The sequence below is a fragment of the Raphanus sativus genome, chromosome 2 (assembly GCF_000801105.2).
Source record: "Raphanus sativus cultivar WK10039 chromosome 2, ASM80110v3, whole genome shotgun sequence".
NCBI lineage: Eukaryota > Viridiplantae > Streptophyta > Magnoliopsida > Brassicales > Brassicaceae > Raphanus > Raphanus sativus.
The window spans coordinates 12,089,762-12,103,550 of NC_079512.1; the positions used below are offsets into that span (position 1 = coordinate 12,089,762).

General features: G+C 39.9%; 1 protein-coding gene and 1 pseudogene across 1 annotated transcript; both read right to left on the reverse strand.

Annotated features, from left to right (window-relative positions):
• Nucleotides 1–2,634: 2,634 nt before the first annotated feature.
• On the reverse strand, nucleotides 2,635–3,258 carry LOC130508533 (glycine-rich protein 2-like). Its single transcript, XM_057004094.1, has one exon. It carries the CDS (start codon nucleotides 3,256–3,258, stop codon nucleotides 2,635–2,637), a length of 624 nt encoding a protein of 207 aa, XP_056860074.1.
• A 6,021-nt stretch (nucleotides 3,259–9,279) lies between these two features.
• LOC108836502 (serine/arginine-rich-splicing factor SR34-like) overlaps nucleotides 9,280–13,789 on the reverse strand; it is a 35,907-nt pseudogene continuing 31,397 nt past the window's right edge.

The window sequence follows — 13,789 nt, forward strand, 5'->3', positions numbered from 1 at the left end:
CTGTTGTACCACATACGACCAGATTGTTTCAATCCGTACAAAGCTTTGTTAAGCTTGATGCACTGCTGTTCTCGAGAACCTTTAGCATCCTTAGGTATTTCAATACCATCTGGTACTTTCATGTATATGTCATTGTCCAGTGGTCCATAAAGATATGCGGTTACTACATCCATTAACCGTAAATCAAGATTTTCTCTTATGGCCAGACTTATAAGGAATCTGAATGTTGTTGCATCCACCACGGGAGAATAAGTCTCCTCATAATCGATTCCTGGTCTCTGTGAGAATCCTTGTGCAACAAGTCGGGCCTTATACCTCACGACTTCACCATTCTCATTTCTCTTTCTCACAAAGACCCATTTGTAACCCACTGGTTTTAGATTGTGTGGTGTTAGGAGTATTGGTCCAAAAACACCTCTCTTCTTGAAAGAGTTTAACTCCACGTTTATGGCTTCTTTCCACTTAAGCCAATCTTTTCTTTGCATGCATTCATAAATGGACGTGGGTTCTAGATCCTCATCATTTTCAATGATCTCAAGTGCTACATGATATGCAAATAAATCATCCATGTCGACATGTTTTCTGTTCCATTGTTTTCCAGACATGACATAGTTTATAGAGATCTCTTCATTGTCAGGTGGTTCAGAACCCTGAGTTTTGGCGTCCCAAATCTCATTAGGCCCCTTAGCAACCGTGCCAATGTTCATGTCTGAGGATGCTGGTACGCCCGGCCCATGTTCGGACGTTGGTTCGTCCATGTCCCGGTCCTTTTGGACGGACGGATCGACCACATCGACCAGCTCCTTCACCCCCTCGCCCACGGTCTGTTTAGCACCTTTCTTACTTATGCGAGGATTCTTATCTTTGGAACCAATTGGTCTACCACGTTTCAGACGTGTCTTAGACTCTGTAGCAACTTGATTTTGTCCCTTTTGGACATCAATTCTTATTGGTGCATTAGCAGCTGGTATATATGACTTGGTCATTCTATTTGGGTCAGCAAAGGAATCTGGCAATTTATTAGCTAGCTCTTGAAGATGTATAATCTTCTGAACTTCAAGATCACAGACTTGAGTTCGAGGATCTTTCCATGCTTGGGATGTATGATTCCATGTAATTTCTTTTACCCGCTTGCTATTATTTCCTCCCAATGTTGGATACTCAGATTCCACAAAGTGGCAATCTGCATACCTGGCCTTAAATAAATCACCCGTGGTTGGCTCGAGGTATTTTATAATTGAGGGAGAATCATATCCAACATATATTCCCATCCTTCTCTGAGCTCCCATCTTTGTCCTTTGTGGTGGAGCTATTGGATAATAAACAACACATCCAAAAGTCTTAAGATGGGAGATGTATGGCTCTCGACCCATGAGGAGTTGGGATGGTGAATATCTATGCTCACTAGATGGTCTGATGCGTATTAATTCCGCAGCATGCAATACTGCATGTCCCCAAGCTGTGACTGGAAGATTACTTTTCATGAGTAAAGGTCTAGCAATCATCTGAATCCTTTTGATAAAGGACTCGGCTAGGCCGTTCTGTGTATGGACATGTGCCACGGAGTGTTCAACTGTCACCCCCATGGACATACAGTACTCATAAAAGGCTTGGGAAGTGAATTCACCAGCATTATCAAGACGTATAGTCTTCAAAGGAAAGTCTGGAAAGTGTGCTTTCAATCTGATGATTTGAGCAAGTAGTCTAGCTAAGGCTAGATTTCGTGTGGATAATAAACACACATGGGACCATCTTGTGGATGCATCAACTAGTACCATGAAGTACCTAAACGTCCCACTAGGCGGGTGTATTGGTCCACAGATGTCACCTTGTATCCTTTCCAGAAAACCTATGGTTTCCTTTGTCACTTTGACTGGTGATGGTCGGACTTGGAGTTTTCCTTGTGCACAAGGTACACGTATGGATCTTAGGAACAACTCGTCTATCTTTAAGGTTATGACCATTAGAGTTTAGAATAAGTCTGCGCATCATAGATGTTCCTGGATGCCCTAGCCGGTCGTGCCACAAGGCAAAGTTCTCCTTGAACTCTTTGCTTATTGTTATAGCATTGGCTTCGACCGCACTGATCTGAGCATGGTAAAGACCATTGGATACAGCTGGTATCATTTCCAAGACCTTCTTATGGTCTTGGTCGAGCTCAAAGATGTTTAAGAACTCTTTGGCTCCTTCTCCACTTGTTTGAATATGAAGACCATTCTTGCGAATGTCTTTAAAGCTCAACAGGCTTCTTTTAGAGTTTGGAGAATACAATGCTTCATCTATTTCTAGATGTGTCCCATTTGGTAACAAGACATAAGCTTGGCTGTGGCCTTTGATTAGTGATGATACACCAGCTATTGTGCTCACATTGGCATCTTTCAATGTTAGATTAACAAAAAATTTCTTATCCTTAAGAATCGTGTGGCTTGTTCCACTATCAACCACAAGTGTGTCCATACTTCCTTTCATTCTAGACAATAAAATATAATCTGAATCATTCATATTATTATTGAAAATGAAAGTAAACATAGTTTATTCTTAAAATAAAACATAGAATGCAAAAGCACTTTAAAAAAATTCTCAAAGCCTAAAAACACCAAAAGCATTCAAACATAAATCGTTTGATGCATCACATTATTCGACTGGATCATCATTCAGCATAGTGAGTATGTCTGAAGTCTCAAAGTCCATGAGGTCATCCTTGTCATGATCAAAATCGTCCTCACCATCCTTGTACACCATGTGTGCTTCCGGATTCTTGCCCTTAAGACTCTCTTGATAGAGGTCGACCAGATGCTTGGCTGTGCGGCAATTCTTTGCCCAATGATTCATCATTCCGCATCTATGGCAAGGTGAGCTTGCAGGATTCTGTGGCTTTGAAGAAGTCCCATTGCCTCTGCCTTTACCTTGTCCATTATTGGACTGGTTTGGACGGTCATAAGGGGTGTTACGCCCTTTGCTGTTGCCACCTTGTCCACGTCCTCGCCCATGACCTCTACGGCCACGTCCTCTTCCATATGAGGATCCGCGGCCCTTAGGGTCATATCGGACATGGTTGGCTTCAGCACCATCATTAGGCTTATTTGAGGTATGATTTGCCTCAGGGACATGCTTAGATCCAGGTGGTCTAAGCTCAATGTTCTTCAAGAGCAGCTCGTTGTTCTGTTCTGCAAGCAATAGACATGAGATGAGCTCACTATAGGTCTTAAAACCTTTCTGTCTGTATTGTTGCTGAAGCAACAAATTGCTTGAAGACATTGTCTGGAAAGTCTTTTCCAACAACTGCTTATCAGTTACAGTCTCGCCGCATAGCCTCAGATTTTGAGACTATCTTAAACATGGCTGAGTTGTACTCATTCACAGACTTAAAGTCTTGAATCCTGAGATGAAGCCACTCATAGGTGGCACCCGGAAGAATCAAGGTCTTCTGGTGATCATATCTCATCTGAAGCTCTTTCCATAACTCGTATGGATTACTCACTGTGAGGTACTGAGCTTTTAAGCTCTCCTCAATGTGATGACGGATGAGCATGAGGGTCTTAGAATTCTCTTTCTTAGTAGCTTTGTTCTGAGGAACAATACAATGCTCTAGGCCTTTGGCTCCAAGAGAAATCTAGACATCTAGTGCCCATTGTAGGTAATTATCACCCCTCACAGTTAGAGGTGCAAAATCCAAATTTGCGATTTTGGCCATCTGAAACAAAGATCAGAGTGTTTAGGTCTTTAGAAAATTTTATCTTCTTATAATTCATCCATCAACTTGCTTTAAGATAAGATGGATGAGAGCATGGTCTTAGTCGTACTTTAGGTACACTTCATTGACTTATGCGGCCTGTGGGCTAGTTGTACCGGAAGGTACTTCATCCACCAATACGGCCTGTGGTCTAGCCGTACCGGAAGGTACACATCATTGACCATGGTCTAGCCATACTAAGTAGTATGGATCATTGACTAAAATTCAAGATCTAACCACACAATGGTGTGGATCATTGATCAAAAAATGTGGAAACATAAGACTAATTTTGTTTTAGATATATAGCATATCATCCTTTAATAAGGGATATCACTTGTTGTCTTATACAAAATGAAAGTCATGTTATCACATGCTTAAAATTTCTTATGATTTAAATTTCTTTTTAATCTGATATTAACTTTAAGGATTAGATTTTAAATATTTAAATCAGATTTTAAGTGTTGGTTAAACATAGACTTATGTTTTGATTTAGACATATAGCGTGTCATCCTTAAAAGGGGTATCGCTTGTTGTCTAATACAAAACTAAAGTTAAGAGGGATTTTAGGGTTTTGAGATCCGAAATTTTAGGGTTTAGGTTTAGAATTTCGGATCTGATCAAATATGATCTAATAGAGTTTATAAGATTTTATAAAATCGATTTATATGTTTTTAAACAAGAACTAGATCAACTTTAATAAAATCATAAACCTTTTTAAAATCGGATTCAAATAAAAAAATGAAACCGAAATAAACTTGAGCTGCAAGTAAAATTAGGGTTTTGAGATCTAACCTTTTACTTTGCCGATTTTTCTCCTTGGTTCCTTTCTTAGAAACCTTTTACTTTGCTGATTTTTCTCCTTGGTTCTTTTCTTAGAAACCTTAATCAATCAAACAAAGAAAGAATTCAAAGTATGATTAGTTTAAGATCTAAGAAACAATTGAATGTAAAAGATCTTAGAGAGAGAAGTGGTTGGCGGCGGCTAGGGTTTATGATGGTCTCCGAGTTGGTTGATCTTGAGCAAGATCGTGCTGATAACGTGTTCTAATCCTAGTGTTCTTGCTTAAGAACAATCGAACCAGAGAGAGAGAGAGAGATCGAATGCTTTGTTTGTGTAAGAATGAGATGTTATTCATAAGCAAACAAGGCTCTCCTTATATAGGTTGGAGTTTGGCCTCCTATTACAAAGTTAAGCAATGTGGGACTTTCTTAACTTTAGTTAAGAAGTCGGCCACTTAACAATAAAGGAGAAACAAGGCCCAATCCATTAACACATGGTTGGTTTAATAAATCTCGGTTTAGTACAATCTCGGTTTAGTACAATTTTGGTTAAGTGTAACCTCGATCTGTTGAACCATCTGGTTATGAGCAATCCTTAAACCATCTGGTTTACAACACAAGATGATTAATTGGGTTGGTTAACTTAGATCAATGGGGGATCACACATTTATACACGTCTATAATGAGAGCAATAGAAACGAGGTCTTTTCACACATATGGTTGCAGTGAATATTTTTTAGACAATAGAAGAAAAAAAAACAAAAGTAAAGATGATTTTAGAGGAGAAACTTAAACAAATATAGTTGCAATGAGTATATTAAAAATAAAAAGAAAAGTAGAACTAATTCTCTTACTTGAGAACTAGTCAAACGAAACAACATAACATAGATATGATCCCTAGGAGAATCTTCCAACAAAACAAAGCTTCGTTACCTGATTGATAATGAGGTTACTTTTTTGTTTGTTTGTTTACCTGTAAGAAGTCGGTGAGTGATACAAGCCTAAGCTGACAAAGGCTGTAAGATCCCAAGCAGGAGAGGAGGAGCCGATCTAGCACAAGGGTGACTCAATTGGGCTGATCTAATCAACCAAAGGAATCTGGATGGAAGTAACTTGATGGATTGAGGAGCACCACAAAGGTTGCGGATGGCCTTTGATACAACTCACAAGCCACGGTCTTAGTGATTCCACACAAAGACAGAGACTAAACACGTTCACTAAGCAATGGAATCCACCTAACTACTTAGAGAAACACAAGAACAAAGCAAAAGCTTTAAAGAGAAAATTCTCGGTTTATTATAAAAATGATCAAAGGTGTAAAACAATGATGAATGGTCTTGAGCTTATATAGGCTCGACCTTGACTCAACTACAACGTTCTAATACTCTAGAAAGGAAAGAAAATACACAAAAATAAAGCCAAGGGTCTTTGTCTTCAATAAACTAGCCGTTAGGCTGATTTGTATCCATTTGGAAGATCTGATCTTGTATCTTGATATCTTGGTTTTGTATCCACGAAATAATAGCTCCTGGTTGCTCAATAAACTCTCCAAGGTGTTGATGTCGTGCCTTAGCTGAAGAGGAAAGAGCTGTTGGAGATTTATTGCAAGAAACTCCAAATAAGGAAACTTGAAGTAAATGGGGATCCGCCTGATCTCCTGGGTGCTGGTGCAGCTAAGATCATCTTGGATGTCTTCTGGATGGTTAAGATGATCTCCTTGCTTCCACATAAAGGTTTGGTTCGATCCAATTTGAAGTGGTTGGCAACTTTCCCAAATTGATGTCGGTTTGCCCGGTTTTGGGAAATTGATTGTATCTTGGTTTTCCCTGAACCAATTCGCCTGATTTTGGACTCTCTGGATAGATAATAAATCCCTCTTGAAGCCTATGATTAAATATGGAGAGGGCCGCTTTCTAGTTGAGCTGAAATCTTCTTCTAAAGTCTGATGCTCGCAGATGGATGTGCTAGAGAACCTCCGGTTTGTAAAATTCATAACTTCTTCCTCTGTGAAGCTTTTCTTGAAATTCCAATTGGGTTGGACTCCATCTTGAGTGTAGAATCCAGGAAAATTGTCCTCATGATAAAAACCCTCCATGTGTGAAAGATATTGTATTTTGAATGCACCTATGTCGCTGCTGGCTCCAATGTAGCTTGTATGGTTGGTCTCATGAGTTGGTGATTCGGCTACTGACTTGAGGTCCTCATCATTTCCTCCTTCTTCAAAAGGTTTTGTCCTCAAAACCAATTTATCTGCACCAAGATAGAGCAAGTCAGGTTTCATCCTCTTTTGAGATTCTAGGGTCTTACCTTGGTATTGTTTTGGTTTGAACTTTGATGGCACATCTGGTGGTTCTTCTTTGGAAAAATAGGATAGGATTACTCCTCTGGTCCGGTCTGGTGTGATCTTAGCTCTGGGTAGATCTCCTCTGGAATCTTCAGCATTGGTTCCTGTCATAGACTCAACATCTTTGGCTAAAGACAAGTGTGTTATAGAAGTCATGGAATAATCAGCATATAAATTGTTTTGAAAAATTCCATTTTCAGTAGATGTTAAAATCTCTTGCTTCCTCTCTAAGGGTGAAATAAGAAAAGAAGTATAATCTACATACTTATCTAAACTGCCTGGTTTTTCCTCACATTTATCAGGACCTAATAAATCAGTGTGCACATTATCCAAGTTTTCAGTAAGCAAACAAGGGATAGGATCACTTACCTGAAGTGGATCGGGTTCAAGGATGATTTCTTTTTGTTCTAGTCTCTCAGACACATTCTCTTGGCCTTCACTGAGACCTGCATCAACATTCTGGACAGGGTGCAAGTGCATCATACCAGTGTTTTGATAAGTAGGATTATCCACTGTAAGTTCAGAAATCACCTCATCATTAGTTGGGACTTGAAAAATTTCAAGTCTTGGACTTGCTTGCACAGCAAGGTTGGGTTCTTGTTCCTTGATTTCCATGTTAGTACCTGAAATATTTTCAACCTCTTGGGCACTAGACAAGTGTGTTAAGACAGTCATGGAATTACTAGAAACAGAATTATATCTAGCTTTCATCAAGTTGAGAAGTTCTTCAAACTTTTTATCTATCCTATCAAAAGAATCATCCAAGCTAGTAAAAGAATCACTTACCTCCAAGTTAGTTTCTTTTGCTAACTTCACAGCTCGTTTTGTGGGACAATCTTTTGCAAGATGACCATGGTCTTGACACCTATAACAAATAACCTCAGATGGTTCTACAGATTTAAAGTATTCACCTTGGTTTTGTTTGACTTGAGGTGTATGCACTGGTTTCGAGCCTTGCCTCTTGTTTGCCGGCTGCAAGACTTGGGGTTGTACCACTCTGTTTGTAGACACCTTCTGATTGTACTCTGCCCTTTCCACAAACTGCTTATACATGAGCCTCTTCAACTCTGCCCAAGTAAAAGGTGGATCATTGTAATAGATCCGATCAGCATCAAGTTGGCTCCACCATTTGTATGCTTCTCCAACTAAGGTATCTCTTGCATAAGATGGTTGTAACTTCTCTGGAATTCTCCAAGCTATAAACCATTGCTCCATGTCGTCCTCCCACCTTAGGTATGCAATTGGTCCTCCCTTATGACCTGAAAATTGCATAGTTAATGTATCCAAGCGATTCTGCCTAAGATGATTACCATTGTGGTTCCATTGATTGCTTTGGATATGGCTTGATCGGTTTCCGTGGTAAGGTCTTGCTGGTGTAGACATGGTGGTTTTCATTCTCCTTGGACAAGCTTGAACATAGAATTTCTCCTCAGAACTACCCCCATAGGTGACTTGGGATTTGGGACCATAGCAACTTGAGTATTGGTCCAGTGGCTCTTGTTCCTCCTCCTGGTACTCTTGTTCAACATTTAGAGCATACTCTGGAACAGAGTTCACGCACCAAGAACTATCAGTATGATCATCTCCATCACTCCAACAATCTTGACCAGCTTCTTCTCCCCAATCTACTTCTGAAGTGTTGTATTCTTCAGCTTCTTCTTCACTCTCCATGGTTGCAAAGCTTTAGAACAATGCCTCGCAAGTAGAAAAGAAAATATTCAGAATCAAGATATTAAGCAAATTAGAAACTAAACAATAAAACAAAAATGGAAAAGAAAAGTTTGAAAACAAAAAATGGAAATTTCTTCTTTTTTTTTTAATATATCACAGGAAACACGAAATATAAAAACTAAAACAAGCAAATCAACTCTTTTTTTTTTTTTTTAAAGAACAGTAAGAACACAAATCAGCATCAATGGCAGAAATAAAAAATCAAGCAATAACAATTTTTTTATGGGTTTTATGAATGATAAACTGAATCAAACAGAAACTAGAACATGAACAACACTTTTTATGGGTTTTATGAAAAGAGAAACAAGATAAACTAGATGCAATAAGAGACTAAAGAAAAACGGATGCAAATCAAAAGAGACAAGGATAGATATAACCTGATGCTGAAGGAACTTCAGCTCTGATACCAGAAATGATACAAGCCTAAGCTGACAAAGGCTGTAAGATCCCAAGCAGGAGAGGAGGAGCCGATCTAGCACAAGGGTGACTCAATTGGGCTGATCTAATCAACCAAAGGAATCTGGATGGAAGTAACTTGATGGATTGAGGAGCACCACAAAGGTTGCGGATGGCCTTTGATACAACTCACAAGCCACGGTCTTAGTGATTCCACACAAAGACAGAGACTAAACACGTTCACTAAGCAATGGAATCCACCTAACTACTTAGAGAAACACAAGAACAAAGCAAAAGCTTTAAAGAGAAAATTCTCGGTTTATTATAAAAATGATCAAAGGTGTAAAACAATGATGAATGGTCTTGAGCTTATATAGGCTCGACCTTGACTCAACTACAACGTTCTAATACTCTAGAAAGGAAAGAAAATACACAAAAATAAAGCCAAGGGTCTTTGTCTTCAATAAACTAGCCGTTAGGCTGATTTGTATCCATTTGGAAGATCTGATCTTGTATCTTGATATCTTGGTTTTGTATCCACGAAATAATAGCTCCTGGTTGCTCAATAAACTCTCCAAGGTGTTGATGTCGTGCCTTAGCTGAAGAGGAAAGAGCTGTTGGAGATTTATTGCAAGAAACTCCAAATAAGGAAACTTGAAGTAAATGGGGATCCGCCTGATCTCCTGGGTGCTGGTGCAGCTAAGATCATCTTGGATGTCTTCTGGATGGTTAAGATGATCTCCTTGCTTCCACAGAAAGGTTTGGTTCGATCCAATTTGAAGTGGTTGGCAACTTTCCCAAATTGATGTCGGTTTGCCCGGTTTTGGGAAATTGATTGTATCTTGGTTTTTCCTGAACCAATTCGCCTGATTTTGGACTCTCTGGATAGATAATAAATCCCTCTTGAAGCCTATGATTAAATATGGAGAGGGCTGCTTTCTAGTTGAGCTGAAATCTTCTTCTAAAGTCTGATGCTCGCAGATGGATGTGCTAGAGAACCTCCGGTTTGTAAAATTCATAACTTCTTCCTCTGTGAAGCTTTTCTTGAAATTCCAATTGGGTTGGACTCCATCTTGAGTGTAGAATCCAGGAAAATTGTCCTCATGATAAAAACCCTCCATGTGTGAAAGATATTGTATTTTGAATGCACCTATGTCGCTGCTGGCTCCAATGTAGCTTGTATGGTTGGTCTCATGAGTTGGTGATTCGGCTACTGACTTGAGGTCCTCATCAGTGAGAGATTCAGACAAGGAGCCAGAGTGTGTTCCAAATAAGTTAAAAGAGAGTGAGTGTAGTGTACAGCATTACCGAGATGGACTCATGCTTCTGCTCTTGCTCCTGCTACGGATAGGGCTCTTGGCTGGACTCAGCTTGCTAGGGCTCTTACTTGCTTCCTCCTGAACCTGCACCACGCAAACGATGACAAATCTTAGTAGTCTATTGAAAAGTTGGCAGAAATACCCTGAAAATATTATATTATAATACAGAGAGCTGAGTAGAGTGTATCTAGATTTGAAGCATCACTTACAGAAGGCAGAGGAGAGGAGATCTTGACCTTGAACGAGATCTGCAAAAGTCCGAGAAACAATATCCAGTTTTAAAATCCCAATAGGTTTTCCGTGTATAAATAGCAGTTTCACCATGAGCCTTGATGCCTCATTCCATGTCACAGATGCAAAAATAATATCACAATGAAAAAAAAAGAAACACAAACTTTAGACGAATATTTAGCATAACCATTGAGAAATGAAACATACCCTCCTCGCGGAGGTGGTGGTGACCTTGACTTAGAGCGGGAGCGAGGAGATCTCGATGTTGATTTTGCAGGCGATCTACGGGAAGATTTAGCCTTTAGACTCCTGCTCCTGCTTCTGCTGCGGCTACGGCTCTTAGAATAAGATCTTCCACGGCTAGGGCTCCTCGAATCCCTCCTAGAATCGTACTCTCGAACCTATAATGATATGGGGAAATGTTAAGTGAAAATAATAAAGAAGAAGAAGAATAAAGCTGTCCTGAGCATACCCGGACATATCCACGAGAAAAGGCATTCCTAAACTCAGTGTCATCGAGCTTCTTTATCTGTAGAACAAGGAAGAACATTAATCAAGGATGAACCCACACAAATTAAAAAGTTGTAAAAATCTCACCGCATACTTCATGTCCTCGTAGCTGGTATAATCTACGATTCCAGTTGTACCTGTTTGCCATATAAACAGTTAACACAGGATTTATATACAGAAAAAAAAAATACAGCTTTGGACATACCGATATGAGGACTAACTAACCTCTACCATCACGGTAGACTTGAGAGAAACAGACTTCTCCTCCTTTACGCATGTGATCCTGCACACACAACAACAACAAAAAAAAAAGTGATTATAGAAACGAACGAGACTTAAGGAATGAAACTTAAATGTTTAATTACCTTGAGGTCTTGCCAGGAAGCAGAAGAAGGCACACCTGACACACGAACTGTGTAGTAGTGGAAACACTACCAAATTAGAGATATCTCCCAAAAAAATAAACTTTGGAGGCAACACAAAACATACCGCGGTACTCAGATCTCCTAGATGGCCCACGCCCACCACGGTCACGACCATCGCGACCGCGAGCATCATTTGATGAACGCCTCCCACCATGTGCTAATTCCACCTGCACGTGCCAAAAAAAAACTTCTTAGAAACAAGAAAGTTTGTGAACAAATCGTGAAGAATAACAAACCAACCCGTAAACAATGGCCGTCAAAGTCATATCTATCACGACCATGAATTGCATCTTCAGCATCCCTAGGATCCTCAAACTACATTCAAGAAAGTGATTAAGCCGACAAGCAGTGAGAAAGTGATAAAACAATGCTAATTGACCTCCACGAAGGCATAGCCAGGAGGTCGTGGTGGGATCTTCAAATCGTCCATACTGCAAAACGAACCAAGGACAAAGGATTCTTCTTACATTCAAGAAACCAATTGAAGGATTAGCAGAGTGATTTATTTACCTTACTGAACAAATCTTCAACCTCTCTCTCGCGGATATCGCCGGGAAGGTTCCCCACGTATATAGTTCTACTCGAACGACTGCTCATCTTTTTGACTAATGGAAGAATTTAAAAAAGCGGGTAACTGAATTCTGATGGAAGAAGAAAGATGTAAGCTCAAGAAAAGAGCTGTCATCATGAAGAAGAAAGGGAGACTGTGTTACACATGTGATCGTGACACAATGGAAAGAGTTGGTTATAGAAACTATGACGTGTCATAACGTGGTTATCAAGTAAAGAAGATTTGGAAGATTTGATTGCATCGAGATATTAGGAAATATAGTATATTCGATGAGGGCTACTTAACTAGATGGTCTAGTGCAGATCTAGGTTAAGCACGCTAATTGAAAGGTTTGAGCAAGAGTTTGTCTTGTCACGTACAAAGGTGATCGAGTTCAGGGTGTTGAAGCTCGATCTACTGAGTTAAGAGATTAGAAATTGATCCGTCTCTAGTCGTGTGTGACTGAGAGTAATTCGGATTAAACAGATCTAGGAGATTATTTAAGTGATTTCTAATATACAAGAAAGAGTGTTCTTGGATTCTTTGTGTGCTCCTTATATTCGTTTGTCCCTAAACTTTCATTTGGTATCAGAGCGGGAAACCTCTGTGGTATCAAGTACTACTAACAGGTTGAGATCCTGCGGATTTCATGGACAGCATGAAGGAGCTTGTCATGCTGCATAAGCCTATTATGCTTGACTGTGGAAACTTTGACACTGGAAGGCAAGGATGAGACATGTGATCAGAGGGATCGATGAGGATGCCTGGACAGCAGTTGAAGACGGGTGGACACCACCTACTGTGATGATGGAAGATAAAACCTTGGGTCAAAAGACTAAGGACCAGTGGACAGATTCTGATAAATCAGCATCAAAATTCAACTCTAAGGCATTAACAGTCATATTCTCAGCTGTCGATTTGGAGCAGTTCAAAATCATTCAAGGATGTGAGTCAGCCAAAGAAGCATGGGATACCTTAATCAATCACTTTGAAGGAAACTCAAGCGTACGACGAACCAGAATTGATCATCTAACCTCAAGGTTTGAGAACCTGCGCATGGGAGATGATGAACCTATTGATGGGTTTATATCCAAGATTAGTGAGTTGGCTAATGAATCTTCAGTCTCGGGAAAGAAGTATGAAGAGAAAGATCTGGTTAAGAAACTCCTAAGGTGTCTACCTCCTCGATTTGAGGCTTACAAAGCAGTTCTCAACATAGCAGTTGACACTGATGAGATGAAGTTTGATCAACTCTCTGGGATTTTGAAGGTTCATGACCTCGAGAAGTCTGATCGACAAGAAACTACTCAGAAGAGCATTGCTTTCACTGCTGACTCTAAAGACAATGACAGAGTCTCAAAGATTGAGGATAATCTGAGTTTGATGGCAAAGAACTTTAACAAGTTCATGAGGCGAGTTGAAAAAGGGGGTAGCAGATTAAACAGTAGGTTTCAGAGGAATGAATCAGATCGTAATAACTCACAGTCCTCATGGTCGGATGGATCAAAGAAGAAGAAGGAGCTTCAGTGTCATGAATGCGAGGGCTTTGGACACTTTCGGAATGAATGTCCACTCGCTAAGAGGAAAGAACTCAAGTGTATTGAATGCAAGGGTTATGGCCACACTCGTAGTGAATGTCCCAATACTTTGAAGAAAGATAAGTCACTTGTGAGCTTCAGCGACACAGACTCAGACAGTGAAAGTGACGATGGGGAACTACACCTAAACTTCATGGCACTCGTGGCTCATGAAGTTACTGCTTCAATCTTA